This window comes from Aethalodelphis obliquidens, unplaced genomic scaffold (assembly GCF_003676395.1).
Source record: "Aethalodelphis obliquidens isolate GAN/ISIS:26980383/991018 unplaced genomic scaffold, ASM367639v1 scaffold15, whole genome shotgun sequence".
Classification (NCBI taxonomy): Eukaryota; Metazoa; Chordata; class Mammalia; order Artiodactyla; family Delphinidae; genus Aethalodelphis; species Aethalodelphis obliquidens.
In genome coordinates, this window is record NW_020837959.1 from 1,870,441 (window position 1) to 1,886,273 (window position 15,833).

A 15,833-nucleotide genomic window follows, 5' to 3' on the forward strand; every position below is an offset into this window, starting at 1 on the left:
GAGGCGTGCCGGGAACCCTCTGCCCCGCCTCGCCCGCCTGGCTTCTCCCCTGAACACAGGTTTCTGGCCTCCTTAAACCGGGTGGCGTGTGGGAGAAGGGCAAGGCTGCATCACAGAGGACACTTCGTTTGCCACGCGACACTCCTAGGAGGACCCACAGAACCCAGAGAGGGTGCTCAGCCTTCGAGCCCCTCGCTCGGTTTGCCGGGAGCTCCCGGGACAGGAGCCGGCAGTCCACGGACGGCAGGCGAAGTGGAAGCCGCGCCTGCCAGCCTTTCCTTCCACTTCCTGCCCCCAAACTTTGTTTTCTATTTTTATTTATCTTCCAGTGTTCCCAAACCCTAGATTTTAAAGGCAAATGTGGTATTTTCCAGTGTCAGAAATTCAAACCAGAATTTTAAGATATAAAAAAAAATCAAAAGAAAGTGTAAAGGTAACACACACACGAAAAAAACACATCACAGATAAAGTGACATGTCTGTAACATAAGAAAAATAGTTTAATAATTACAACAATGTAGCATGAGTAGTCAAGGCCAGGACACCGCCTGTGGCATTTCGTGAAGTGTCCCCACAGCTGTGAACGGGGACTCTGTGTGTCCGAGCAATGAGGGCGGGGCGTGAGGGGGGCATCGGGAGTCCACAGCGGAGGCGCACGGGGGCCGCAGCGTCCCACCGCAGAGCGCATCCCAGGGCCGCGCACGCCTCCAAGCGCTCCCCGTCCCAGGCGAGGCAATGGCTTCGTCTCCTCATCCACAAAAGGTGGGAGCAGAGGTGACTCCGGCAGGCAGGTGGCCCCTTCCTGACGTCCCCATCCACCCCCCAGCCCCTCAGAAGGTCACACGGAGAAACGGGTGCAGTCCATTTACGAAAGGACAGGTTTTTAGAAAGAGCTGCTCAGACACATCCTCTCTGCTCCCTCAAGAGCTTAGTCAAACCTTGGATCTACGAGAAGACAAGGTAACGCATTACACAAGCATGTCACCGGCCACCCCTTCAGGAGAAGCGGTGCCAAAATCAGTAGGTAAGGCAGGTTCTGCAAGAGCCCCGTCCCAGGGTGCTGGCGGCAACACTGCCGCCACAAAGTGCTGGAGAGATCCGGTGATGAATGGTTCCTGAGTTAGAATTTGCTCGAGACAGCGAACTTCAGTACGCTCGAACTGGACTGCTTCCCACTGCAATGTCTTACGCATCATCCAAAGATACTACTGTAAAAACAGGGCTTACCAAAAAACCCTAGAGACAATCTTTTCTGGCCCTAGCACTAATGAACACAATGCTAAGTACAGGAAGTTGGCAATTCTCGTAACAAGGTCGAGTGTGGGCAGTTCAACGCCGGGCCCCAGGCACACCCGCTGAGCAGGTAACGGCCGAGCCGGGGAGCCTGAGAGTAAGGCCGTGGGCCGAGGACCATGGGGGCCACGAGGCCCGAGCCGCCCAGCTCGGGGACATCGGACGGTCCGATGCAGCGAAAGGGCACAGCTCACAGAGCCACATCTGGCGCTACGTGGGCATTTCTGTCTCCGACGCAAGGTGCTGGGATTCTGGTTTTTAAAGACACGACACTTGTTCTCTGTAGTAAAAGATTATCTCACTTTAAAAACGGCCTCTTCATAAGAGCAGGGGGCAGAGCACAAGAATCAGCTGGACCCGAGGCCGGGGCTATGGAGAGGACAGGCTTCCTCCTCTGTGTCCCCTGCTGTCTGGACACCGGGGTGGAGGTGGGACGGGGGAGGGGCACGTTTCAGCTCCCACCCCTTAGGGGAATCTCAGGTGTATATTGCTTCATTCTTGCTGAAACAGTGGAAACACTGCCTTTCCGGCGAGCACAGAAGGCCTGCCTGCTGCACCCAACGGGAGAGCAGGTCTCGGGTTAGACCGGCCTCACACAAACCCCACCCGCAGGACAGCTCACCCTCGCGGGCTGCAGCGACGTGTAATAAATAACACACTTTATTTACAGGCTCTAGTGAGCTTGCTCTCTCGGGGGGAGGACAAAACAGTGCACCTGGCCAAGTTATTAAACCAGCCTACACGTCAGTCCCCCCCAGCGGGCTGGATACCCTCTGGCGCTCAGGTGTTCACAAGAAGCGGACGCGTGCACACCTGTCGCTGGACACAGTGGCAGCAGACGCGATTCCTCGGGTTCGGGGCTGAGGCCCAGACCCCCGAGTTCAGCCAGAGTGCCGCACGCCAGTGACTGCGATTCTGCTTTACCAGGAGACTCTCCAGGGGATGAAGGTGTCTCTGCAGGTACGAACAAGGTGAGTTGTTTAGGCAGACTGCAGTGGGAGGCGTCTTTGGAGCACTGCGGTGGCGGAGAACAGAGCAGGCATCTCCCAGAAACACCTGTGCGCTCTCCAGACTCTGCTTTCCAGGAGTGCGTGAGCACGCGTCCCAGTGCACGGGACCAGAGAGGTTAGTGGAGGGAGACTGCAGCACAGGCATCAGCCCCGACACAGCAACCACGGATACGCATTCAAAACGGAGCATTTACAGGCAACGCATATGTAACATTTATATATATTCGATCAAAGCCTGAAAGACCAGACGCAGTCACTGCACTTATTGCAGAATGAGGTACTGAGATGTTGAGAGGAAGGCAGCGCAGTCTGGCCTCGGCGTCTGCACCTCACGCTGGTTCTTCAGGAACGCCACGGCCGTGATCAGCTGCGGCTTTTCTACGCACAGGAGGCAAGAGGACTCCCGTGCAGCCCTGCTCTGTGGTCCTGAGAGTCCCTTGGGTGTGGTCACGGGGCTCCAGCTTGGTCTCGTAACCGGTCTTCGAGAACGTTCCTTAGAGGTTGGTCTCGTCCCAAGCGGGGTCGTTCATGTTCTTTAGAACCTTCCTCACCAGCTTTTCCAGGTCTTTGCGGGCTCTCTGCTCCTCCTCCAGAGACTTCTTCATCTTCTTGTTATCCTGTAAGTGAAGCAGACCAGCGGGTATTAACCGCCTTCGGTGCTGAAGCGGACCCCCTCCCCCAGGAGACTTGGGGCCTCACTGGAAGAAATCCTGGGCTGGGACCGCCCTGCGCCGTGGCCAGGGGTGCGGTGACCAGGACCCCCCAGTGTCTGATGGACGCAGAGCTGCTCCTGGGCACCAAGACAAATCACAGACGGAGCAGGCCTAGGGCCCCCGCTTGTAACTGTGAACAAGAGAGTAAGTGAATGGCTGAAAATAACAGAAGGCACATCTCGCGTCCCTCCTACTTCCTTCCACGTCTGCGATGACCCATCTACAGAGTTCTATGAGAAGGGGGGCAACAGAGACAGAGTGAGTTAGGACCCGTCACCCCCCGCACACACAGACGTATGCCGCTGCTGAGAACCAGGAAGCCCCCGAACGGGGACGAGAAAGTACGTGGACGGCCAAGGGCAGCTCTGAGCACGTGGCTGGCACGCCCGCCCTCTGCCCAGCCCAGACCACGCCGTCCTCAGGCTTCTCCTCGGCCTCCCCTCCTCGGACACCAAAGCCACTGATACAAACAAGTAACGCACACACACACGAAGTACGCTTGGCTAGTCAGCCGAGTTAACTGACTTGCTCATGTGGCTTCTCAGGAACAAGGACCATGTGTCTGTTGCACCAGAAAGTGGAAGCGAACGGTCACAGCGGGGACCTATCGAACTGTCTAACTAGATGGAATTTTAGATCTCTTGCCTGATTATGCCAGCAGCATCTGGGATGGCTTATGATGTCAAAAACACTGCAGTGAAAAGAAAGCCACTTTGAAGATTCACTTCCTGGTCTATCCCATTTACAGAAGACCAGCTGTTGTCCTGCTTCTGAAATCTGAATACTGAGAGTCAGGCTCTCTCTTCCGCATTACTGTGCTTACGGACAGCTGGATTCACTTCTAACGCCGTGTTTCCCTCTCTTCCCCCATGAAAAGGAAGATTAATGACGGACGACGACCCACCTGTCGTAACTCCTGGACTTCATCCTTTAGTGCATACACGGTGTCGACGAGACTCCTAGGCAGAAGAGAAGGCGCCCTGAACAAGGACCGGGTCAGAGGGGACGCCCGGAGCCTCCCCGGACGCACATGCTGCCCACCTGCCCTGCACGCCCAGGCCCTAGGTCCGGGGAGGCCCACTTCTGCGCACAGGGGCGCTGACCCCAGCCAGAAAGTCCACACCCCGGCCCTCCTGGAACCATCCTGAAGCCGGTGCCACCCCTCCCCCGACAACCCCCTTCCCCTGCCCGCTTTAAAGCACTGGGATACAGCTTACTTTTCTTCTATCACTGTCTGACCGTTACTTTTAGTTTCTTCAACTATAATTTTCTCTTCTTCTGGAAGCAAAACTTGTGGCGCAGATTCTTTGCGTGAACCTATCATCATTTAAAACAAAACAAAACACCCTCAGGTAAATACCATGGCAGAACTAAAAGGAGAACTTGACTATACAACACTACTTAATTATTAATATTAAATTCCAGGTGTTAATTCCAGTATGTTAAAAAATATATTTTCTAGGTAAAACAGGGACGGGCAACTTTTAAAAACTCCCTCTACCTCTGTGTACTGAACCCAGCCTTCTTCATGCCTAAAGCATGACAGAGGAAAGGAAACATTGGCTTTTTATGCAATCTATTAAGCTTCAGTTTCTTAATCTGGACCATGGATCTTTTAAACCCTGAAACCTTCAACAGAAGGTTCTGACCGTCTTGCCCGGGACATTCTGGAGGAAATATTCGAACTCTTTAGGGGTATTCGTATCAACCAAATTCTGTGCCATTTTATTCCAGGAATTTTACAAAGACCCATCGGATCATGCAGGAGACATGTACCAACTGTTTATCAAGTCAATGAACTGGCCCTTATGACACGTAACTCCCCAGCAACGGCTAACAATGTTACAGCCCGTGGTTAAGAAAAGTGCATTTTATTACTTGGTTCTCTTACGAAAACTTTATTTACATTCCCTGGCATATAAACGTTTTTCCAAAAGGAAGGAAGTAAATTGTTTACAATATCAGAGGAATGTTTACGTCATTTAACCAAGACCCAGCACAAAGGCCTGATAAATATTTACTGCAAAATAAGTACTTCAGAAATTAACTGGGAAACCCAAACGTTATAAAAGGTGAAAAACGAGAATCCAATCTTATTTAAGGGTGCAAGGAAGAAAATAAACTTTTTAAAAGGTTATACTATACAGCACTAACATATATCACTTATATTTTTGTAAAATTACATCAGATGCACATTCGAGGAAGGACAGAACCCACCACAGACCCACTGCGACTGGTGTTGTGATAAACGCAGCTTCTCTCCGTTAAAATACGCGTGACGTCGGATACATGCTCATTATCACGGAGATGGCGGCTCGGCTTGCTTGGTCTTGTTTCTTTCCTGCTTTACCCTTAGTTTGCCCTCCCAGAGGTCTGTCACACTGTAAGACGGCACTTGTGCATCCTCACGTCGTGGGGACATTGCGTATAACACACGTTTTCAGGACAGGACTTAATGGTTTCACCAGCGTTTTACTGCAAGCTTACACTCCTCTGAACAGAACAGGGCTGGTGGTTACTGTCAAAGCCTGATGACAAGAGACTCATTCGATGCTCCTGACATCCAGAGAACACGTCCGTCACCCCCAGGGCAGCTCATGACATGGAGAGGAGGACCGCCGTCTACCTGCCCCGGGAGCCTTCCCACATGCCCCCTGCGTCTGCAGGGCCCGGCTCCACCCCCGCCCCACAGGCTGGGAAGGCTGCTTGGACGCCGACCTCCTTCTCCTTTGCTGTCTCAGGCAGAGGAAACTTCAGCTCTGGGTGGGCAAGGACAATTCCATGTTACACAGTACGAACTTCTAGACAGATAAATAGGTACCTCACACCAGTAAAGGAAGGGCTTTATGTGTCCTGAGCAGAACTTCCGTATTATAATCATAGACAGTACTTAGAATTCTGTCACAAGCCGTAACGAGCTGGTGTATCGGAGCATATCTGTACTTAAGTTTGTCGATTACTATTTCAAAGACGACCCTCCGCTAGTGCCTTCGTGTTCACACCGAGGTGCGGGCCCCCAGTAGCTGCAGCTCTGGCTGTCGGGGGAAGGGTGGTGCCCGGCTCACACCCCACCCAGCACAGTGACCTGCGCGGCCAGGGGGTGACTTCTCAGACAGAAGGCGACATGGGCCCACAAAGGGACACACCATGAAAGGCTTCGTCACGCTGACAGCCGTGGGCTGTTCCGGGGCCTCCGTGCGGGGCTGCAGGCACGGCGTCTCCCAGGCCTTTCTCAGTAAACGGGAAGTGCTCCTGGGACGTCTGGGCCGTGTGGGAACGTGCTGCTTGAGAAGGAAACGCGCACGTGAAACACACGACGGAGGAAAAGCACAGGGACGCTGCCAGGTGACGAATTCTGAAGGTCGAGAAATTCCTGCGCTTCCGACACAAACGCAAATGCTACCCGTGTTTTCATCAGGAAAAGTGAACTCGGGTTATTTTCCTTAAAAACAGACAAGGATTCCTAAAGATTCAGAGGTGTGTACCACACGGACGGACAGTGAAGGGGCCCACTTAGTTTTCCCTGTAAAGAGAAGCAGGCAGGTGACATCAGACCACTTAGCGCCTGAGGGTTCCCGCTGTTACCTGCTTTGCGCTCAGACGTTGGTTGCTGTGTTACCGCCAGATCAAGAGCTACCCGTGGTGTACCTGTCACGTTCGGTTTCTAATACAACATTTCTTCACGTGAACTAGCTAATGAGACAACAGGCTGGAAACGTTTTCTTACGTAACAGTGCTTTAGCGAAGACTAAATTCCATGTATTTCAATTACTTTTGCATCTTCTAGCTTCCTAGGCAACCTATTTACATTACGTGTTTGCAGCAGTAAATTCTTTAAATAACACATAAAATAGAATCACGAGGGACGTCCGCCCTGGGAAGCGCGGGTCGGAGCACAGCGGGCTGTTGTGCAGGGCCCGGGGCTGCAGGGACTCGCTCTCACGGGTCCGTGGGTCTCAATAAACTCGGGCCTGTCACCGATCCGCGGAGCCTCAATTCCACCACCCGTAAGAGAGAACAACAAAACAAACACCTCTGCAGAGCTGTTCTGGGGGTTAATTTAAAAGTTGCATCTTATAGATATGTTTTACCAGATGAGTTCGTAAATATAAAAGCCTTACACTCCACTATGTGATGTGACTGAATCAGGGGAACTTATTAAACGTGTGGGAACTGGTTCAAGAACTGCCCAAGCAAGACAGACGTTGTTCTTATTTTTGCCAATACACTTAAAGCACACAAGGAGGCGACAAATGTAAGTATGAGAATGTTACGTTATAGACAGGATGTACTAACTGCTGGGTTCCTGAAACGTGCCACGGTGGAAAATGTCATTTATGGATTTGATGGTGAGCCAGGAGGCTTGTAGAGGAAGATTATTTATCAGCCTGAAGAGAAATCCATGGGCCTCCTAGTTTCAACATAACATAGTTTTGTAAAACAACTGAAAAAAATTGATAGTCTTTCAGTAAAACAACAAAGGAGTATTCTCCAGCCAGGTTTATACATAAGTTGACTATTTCTATAAGAACAAAGTTCTAGAGAGTAGATAGATTTAACGAGCTCTCTCAAAGATCATTTTAGTATTTTTAAAGGCACCGCAGCACCTTTTCTCTGAATTGGTTAGGTTGGAAAAACCATTTAACAGCACAACCACCAGACACTGCTCTCTCACTTTACTTAAAATCCTCTAAAAGGGGCCGAGACACAGATGAGTGTGTTCACGGATGTTCCAACACACTCAAGATCTGTGTTTCCCAAACTCTGTACTAAACACGAAGTTTTGTGCTTCCAAGAGATAACTGGGATTCTGCAACACGTAACTGGGAAATTCTGAATGCTGTAGCCACCTCCTGGACATTCACAGTGCACACTTAGCATGCTGAAGGTTTTCAGGAAAAATACCCATTTAACTTGAATTCAGCATTTCCTAAGCTTGTCTGAGTGCTGAACTTCCCCCCCCCCCATCATCAGTATTAACATTTTGCAGTTTTCTGGTTAACAGTTTGAGGAGTGCTGGACTGGCCTATAATCCCGCCTGTGTCTATGAATACACACACACACACACACACACACACACACACACACACACACACACACACACACACACACACACACACACACGAGTGCTGGGTGGCTTTGTTGTTGTTCAGGATGGGGATGAATACAATGAAATAATAATCATTAGCGCCAATCCAGCCACCAGCGCCCGCTGACAGGGATGCGGCAGTTCTGCACTGCCACCAGAAGGGGCCGCTCTGTGCCCTCAGCTGGAGACGGAGCAGGTGCTGGGGGCCATGAACTCACTCAGATGTGCGATCCAGAAGCTGGAGACACGGTCAGAACCCTGTCCTCTAAAACAGTCACAGGTCGCCAGAGAACTGTGGACCTTAGGTTGAGAAACACAGATGCATGCAGCACTCCCACCTCCTGGACAGAGGACCTGCCCAGGCAGCAAGGGCCTCAACCCAAGGTGCCACTGTGGTGGTCAGACTGCCACCTGGTGCCTCATCAGAGGGCCTGCGGCTCTCAAACCCAGGGCACATGTGGTGCGTCTGCCCCTGCGAGGGGGTTGGCCTGCACTGAGAGCCTAAAAACAGGGTAGGTTTGTCAGGAGAGAACATCTGCTTATCTAGCCAGCGGTCCAGCACATTTGTAGCAAAATTCCCACGACTTCTTAAATTCGTAATCTTTCTGAAATCTGCATCTACTTATACTCAACAGACACTGAAGTAACTTTCAGAATGAAACAAAATGTTACATTTAAAAAAAAGTCTACTGAGTAAAATCTCTCCGAAAGGCCACTTTGTTATTTATGGCTATGATAAGCTTCCAATTCGTTTTTCTTAAAAAACAAAAACACGAGGACCCTCTTCAGAGAGGGATGTGCATTTGTTTATCGTTTGCACCTTGTCCTGGCCCCATACCTGCCACAGGTACTTGTTTTCCTTTCATTCTGCTTTTCCTAGTCAGCTGGACATGCACTTTACCAAACAAAGATTAAAAACTGATCTCAGTCTCGGTAAGAAACGTTCAAGTCGGGGCTTTTTTCCGTTTATGCACACATCCCCACCCCTATCAAAAAAGAGAGAACTCTTCTTTCTGAAAACAAACATCCCAGTGATTGAAAACTTGTTTTAAAAAAAATTCGAGGAGAACAGATGAAATAAAAATATACAAAGAGTCACCTTGCATCGTCCAGAACACACTTAACCTAAGAAGGTGCAAGCTTTGCTATCAAGGCAGATAAGAGGTGTTCTACTGCCCGGCCTCCCTGCGGAAGAGGCTACATTCAAACAGCAAGCGTCAAGCTGCAAACTCTGCTACGCCCTCCGCCCCACGTAACAAATACTAAAGGCCACAGGCTAGCAAATGCAGAATTTATTTCAACTGTACATAACAGATGTCTTTTTTATATATATAAAACAAACACTTCATTGCCATATGCAACCACAAACAATATGCATACTGTACAGTACAATGCAACGTTCAGGTATACATCCCACTGAGTCTCAAACGGCAGTCACCCAGTGAAAATGGCTTTCCCGTTCACAAATAAAAAGCACAATATATAGATTTTTTTCAAGGTCTTATACCACTATATACAAATCACTGTGTTTTCGCAATTTTATGCAAAACACATAATTAATATAGCTTATATACTTGTGGCAAGTGTCAATTCAATGGGAAACCGTTTAGGCCATTTGCAAAAGCGCCTGGTAATGGCTTAAACCTACCTTCTAGTTCAGATTCTTCACCCTTTCGTTATAATACTAACTGTACACATAGATATTACAGAATTGCATAAATGTAAGGTACTATTTCAGCATGACTAAAGTTCCACCAAAGTAGAAACACTGGCCTTGGGATGCCACATCACTACTGCCACATGAGAACTGTTTTCAAGCCAGTGGCACTAATACTTCCAACCAGGTCACAAGAGCTAATGGTGCCAGACATCAGAACAAATCCAAACAAACAAATAGCCAGGTTGTTATTCTGCAGTGATCTTAGCATCAACAAAAAAATCATCGTCAAAATGGCTTTAACTGGCACAAAAAGGAATGATGAGAAAATGTCAAAACTTTGGTGTACAGAATATCAACGAAAATGTCTCATCAGGACAACCCAAATGACACTTGGTGTTAAAGAGAAACCCAAGTGCAGCAGCTGTGGTGCACACAGCACATGACACGACAACCCAGACTCACTAAGGCATGGTCGAGGCGTGTAAGCCAACACACGTTATCACAGTCTCCGAGCAAACAAAAGACCCTCTACTGTGAGTATCAGAAAAGCTGCAATGTGTTACTTGATGTGATATAAAGTAAAACAAAACGCTTCTAAATTCACTGCATGATATTAAGTATGTGAACCTTGGAGTTATCCTATTTCTCCCACAATCCCATTTGCTATGAACGTATGTATATAAGCCCGTCTCTACCACGGGTGAATACTGGGCTCCGACGAATATTAAAAGATTGCTCCTCCACTTTCTTATTCATACTAATTGATACAAAAACTTGAAACCTCCAGATGGCATAAGTAGTTGAGTAGCTACCTGGGAACAACAGACAGACGTTTGGATTTCCTGGTTTTCCTAACCACCTCCCTGCATGCAGTTCTGAGGGTGCCGGCTCCCTAAACAATGGGGGGGGGCCTCCTGCCGGGAAGGATGGAGGGCACCTCGGGCTGTGAGCAGTGGGACCAGCCCCCCGACACAGGGCGGAGCACAGCAGAGCCGCTCTGTGCAGACAAGGTCAGAACACCGAACACATGGTTTTGGCGGGGGAGGTGTGGCGGGAGCAGAGGGTCCCGGCCACCCTGAAGGGAGGAGAAAATGTTCCTCCCACTTATTACGGCATCTCGTTTTCTGAAACTGGTTTCAAGGAGTCCTTAACACACCACCTCCGGTCCCACCTGAACGCCAAGCCAGGCGTGCGCGGGAGGGACCCCGCTCTCCTCTCCAGCGTGGACCGGGTGTGGACTGAGTGCTGCCGCCGAATGCAACGGGGCGCATTCAGTTCTTGCTGCGGCAGAAATCGGTCTGAGGGAGGGCAGTGAGGTCTCCTTACAACGAATCCCAGGGAAGCGGGGGGGTCCCTCCAAATCTGAGACGTTCTTGCAAGTGAGTTACGTGGCGACTCAGCAGGTTTTCGGGCGACTCATAACCCCGTTACGATCAAGAGTGAGGGTGACGTTCCACCGGGGGCCGTCCGGGGAGTCTCACGGCAGCTCTTGCTGAAAAGCAGCCATGCGCCCGTCACGGGCAGTGGGCTCGGACGTGGATGCCGGGAGCACCGCCTGCGACCGGCCGGACACAGCCTGACCCACGCGCTAGGGGGCGGGGCTTTAACCCTTCGCTGCGGTGGCACAGGCTCGCCACGTGCCTCTCAAGAGAAACTCCTCCAACTAAGGGAAGTCTGGCGTGGCGGCGCGTAGGGGCCCGGCCCGCGGAGAAGCGGGGCTGCGGAGCCGGCCGCCTGTGGCGTGCGGACTCGCCACTAGCGCTCCCGCCCGGCCGGGCCCCCACGCGCCGCCACGCCGACAGAGGCTCCTCGCGGCGCCCAGGGCCCTGGGGCAGCCCGGCACTCGGCCGTCTGATCTGGACTCGGCGCTCTCGGGGCACGGGTCGTCTTCTTATCTCTCCACAGCTACTGGGTCGCCGCGTCCAGTACACACACAAAATTACATCCCTGTACGGAAGGCCAGGGTCTCCTCCGTGTCGCTGGCACTTAGACCACAAACCTGCGTGGTTTCAGTATAAAATACAAAAGCGTTCGTACGGCTGTATCTAAAAAGAAATGAGACAGTTGCTACACTGAGAATAAAAAACCAAACCATCTGGAGACGTAAAGCCACCACTGCCCGCTGAGAAAGGACCCTCGGGTGCAGGCCGTGTGGGCACCGTCTCCTTCAACAGTCAGTAACTTGAGTGGATGCTCCAAATGGCAATTAAACCGCCACAAAGTACAATGGGAAATATCAGAAACTCTCTCAAAAGTTGTTAAAATATCACATTAAAGAGACAAGAAACAGCAAGAAAACATCTAAGAAAAGCAGGCTGCGGTACAACAAGCATTGTTAAGATAAGCTCAGAAGTGCATTAGTTCTGGTGAGAGATATATGAGCAACAGCTCTTACGAGATGTAGAACCCATCCTGTAACTATGGGCTGTCCATATACTGTCATAGTCAGAGTCTTCCGAGAGGTCTGAAGGCTCCAAACGAGAAAGGCTGCTGCGACGACCCAGGGAGTCTAGACTTGACTGGTCGTCATCAGCCAAGACGTGATTATGCATCAGGTCAGTGCCTTGCCATGCTAAGACGGGGCGGGGTGGGAGTGGGACGACAGGGGGAGGGGGACAGGCAGAGGTGGGTGAGCAGGAGGACGGCAGGAAGAGCCACAACCGAAAACATGGAAACAAAAGCAAAAGGTGATGGGAAGAGAAGGGAAAGAGAAAATACTGTTAAAAAACGGCAACAACGTTCATCTCTCCTCATCTATGGCTGGGCTCTAGTTACGAACTTATTAATTAGCACAACCCTTAGACTAAAACTAGACCAACTATTATTTAAACAAACCTAGCTCACGAGTCTGTTTCCAAACTGTTCCTTTTTCAAGCTACTGCTATTAAGCCCTCACTTACGAAATCTTTTACAAATTAAGCCCATGTTCACGAGCAAATTCTAAAGACATCTGGCAAGTAACCAATTCTGCTACACATTCGATTAACAAACAGCCGCCCTTGGGACACTTGTGAAAGGAACCGTTCATGTGTTTAATGCGGATATACTGAATGCAAAATACTTTCCAAGGATTTCTGGTGGACTTCTTCAGCTATCTCTTCACCAGACTCTAAATCACCATCTGAACAATGGGGGTCGAAACTTACCTTGTCACACTGTAGTGACTGAGAAAACTTCAGGCGGAGAACAGGGTTACACAGGCCCCTTCCCCCTCGCTCCCCTTTCCCGCCACCCCAGGGTGCTCACCCCCACTCAGCCAGGGGAATGGACATGGCGGGGAGACACGTCTGCTCAAACGCCATCAACCCGGACGCAGACCCTCCTGCTGCCATGAAGGGAGACGTGAACAGGGAATGCCCCTGTGTCAAAAGCAGGACGGCAGAAGGAAGTGGGCACAAAATGGGAGAAGAGGAGTGAGCCCATGAGTGGCTGGCGACGTGAGCAGGGATGCTGGCCAGGCGGCCGCGAGTGGGACGCGCAGGCTGGAACGGGCCCGCGGAGGGGCCGGAGGACACACACGCTTGATGGGAACCAGGGATGGCTCAGCACAGCAGCCACGGGCTCCGTCCTGTTCCTGCTCTGGGCAAAGCTAAACCCATTCCCAAACCAAAACAAAAGGAAGCAGTGGGCTCAGCTCGTTTTCTTTGACTACATCCCTATGGTCCTTGGGGAGGAAATCAACACTAAAGATGTCTGGATGGTGAAGGCTTCTTGGCATCCAAACGTATACTGAACAGAACTGAGCTTTAGGTGAGATATATCGTCCCAACTATTCTTACTATGCATTTAATATGGACAGAGCTGCTCTGGGGTCAGATGCACCTGACCCCATCTCTAGATTTTTAGGTACACTACCTGTCCAACATAAAGGACCCATTTCCCCATCCTACCTGTTCCGGAGAACGTTCAGTTTAAGGTCATCTATGACTGTAAGACCTCTGAGGCCCCAGAGTGGTTAGTCCATAATATCAGTGAAAAACAAAAAACGCTGTATTGTCCAGTGCTTTTCTTGCATAGAAGTGGAAACACATAACACAGGCAACGCGATGAGACCTGCACATACCAGGGCCACAGCAGAGCAGGGCCCCGTCTCCTGGATGAGGCAACGCAGCTCACACAAAAGCTCACACAAAACTCACATCACCAGGTCCGTTCACCTGAGATGGCCCGGTTTAAATTTTATTTCAAATAGTTGAAGTGGAGATGTATAATTTTTTAAAAATCTCAAATTCAAAACCCAAAAAACAATGGCCACATATAGCCTATTACCTAAAAATACAATCTCTTAACAAATATAGGAAACTGTAATATCGTAAATGACAAATTACTGCTCTGTCACCTGCAGGCCCTTCCATTCCTCTCCTGCTCTGCTGACTAGTCACTACAAACAGGCGTCTTCACCAGACGGAGGACGGACCGAAAGTCCTAACGTCACAGGTGGGACACGTCAACTACTAGCCATAAAGAAGTTTCTAGATCATCTGCAGATTTAGCCGGGGTTAAGCCCGTTGGCCCTGTCCTCATACCTGTAGTCATCTTTAACAGAAGCTCAAGCGGTTGTCTGTCCACCTTTTCTTTTTCTCCCCATCAATGGTTTACACCAGACGTGACACTGAGTTGAACCACCACACTGCAAGTGGCGCCAAGGGAGTGAGTTGAGCAATTTGCCAAAAGTCAAGGTGGAAAGGAAACCAAAAGGACAAAATCTGACAGAAACCAGTTTTCATGCCAGAAGCAATATATGTCATCCAGTGTGAAAGAAAGGGAGGGAGGGGAAGGGAAGCTCAGCCCCTTTTCTCCTGGACAAACCACATCCTGACTACATCTGCTGCAACCACCCTGCACTCCACTCTCAAAGGCTGGGCAAGTTTCAAAAAAAAACAGAGCCCATCTTTGTAGTGTTCACACAACAGATTAAGATTTTTTTCACATCAGACATTATGCATAAGATGCAGGTAAACTCAGTGGTACTGAAATCTACCCAACATCACTGGTGTGTCTACTTCAAAAAATTTTTAAGTGCAATCATTTTGTAAAAGTTGGGGAGGGCTAAAGGAACTCTTACTCTAGGCTTGTATTTTTGACAACAACTCTAAGAAGCAGCGCCCCCGCCACGTTCCAGTACCACACCCGTAGTTCAAACAGCTTAAACAACTGAGCTGAGCGAGCCCCCGCTGTCTTCCAACCCGAGAGAGCTGTATAAACTCTGGCAGTGCCCTACACTTCCAGGTCTCCCAGTGGAACCTTCTCTAGAAACCAGCTGTTTTACTGAGAGCTCAGATTCCTTCCCTTGACTGAGCGACGCTGGGCCAGGCCCCGGAAGCGCCCTCACTGGGGACCATGCCCACGAGCCTGCCCAGGGCCCACAGCTGTGTCCTTCAGGTCGTGATTCTAAAAAGCAAAACAAACCACCAGAGTCCCAGCGGGTTCGCACGACACTTACTTGAGTTGAGCGTCTGCCGGGTCTTGGCGCTGGTGCAGTAAGCCTCGATGACCTTCAGGATCTGGGCATCCTCCTCCAGCGCAGCCGTGCCTGCAAGGGACACACAACCCGTCACAGCCCAGAAGTGACAAGTACAGTTCACCGGACAAACACAAACCATCAACTCAACCAACGATGGTGACAACTAACAATCCCTCCTTTTGTTTTCTCGCCAGATAAATGTTCTCTGATATTCACAAGACAGTTATATGCAGAAGGATTTTTATTTTTTTACCTGCAACATATCTGGCAAAGGGCTAATATCCTAAATATACATATAAGTTGTCTTACTAACCCACAAGAAAGATAGTATCCCCCATCCTGAAGATGAAAAAAGGCAAGAAATAGGAACAAACAATTCACAAGAGAACAGTCAGAAAGAAAAAAATGTTCCTTCTCACCAAGAAAAGAAGTGAAAATTAAAACTACACAACATGTTTTCACATGTCAGCCTGACAAAAATCAGAATGCCCGAGAATTCTCAGTGTGGATGCGGACATCAGAAAGGACAAGTTCCCTCCATCCTCATCTGGGAGGGGGGAGTGAAGACAGCTATGAGCCCCTGGCAAGGCCATCTGACCCTACTT

At 50.0% G+C, this 15,833-nt stretch overlaps 1 protein-coding gene across 13 annotated transcripts in view; it reads right to left on the bottom strand.

The window, feature by feature from the left end:
* Positions 1–475: 475 nt before the first annotated feature.
* The window catches only part of ARHGEF7 (Rho guanine nucleotide exchange factor 7), a 126,385-nt gene continuing 111,027 nt past the window's right edge, over positions 476–15,833 (bottom strand). For 7 of the 13 annotated variants that reach the window (XM_027115816.1, XM_027115811.1, XM_027115812.1 and 4 more), the window contains 5 exons: positions 15,208–15,297; positions 12,160–12,336; positions 4,233–4,332; positions 3,920–3,974; positions 476–2,919 (listed from right to left, as the gene is read on the bottom strand). In XM_027115816.1, coding sequence (XP_026971617.1) covers positions 2,797–2,919; positions 3,920–3,974; positions 4,233–4,332; positions 12,160–12,336; positions 15,208–15,297 — 545 coding nt within the window. In that variant the 3' untranslated portion in view covers positions 476–2,796. Of the gene's footprint in view, positions 2,920–3,919; positions 3,975–4,232; positions 4,333–4,377; positions 6,300–8,402; positions 11,810–12,159; positions 12,337–15,207; positions 15,298–15,833 lie in introns of those variants that run through there. The other 6 variants (XM_027115813.1, XM_027115822.1, XM_027115818.1 and 3 more) reach the window with 4 other exon arrangements.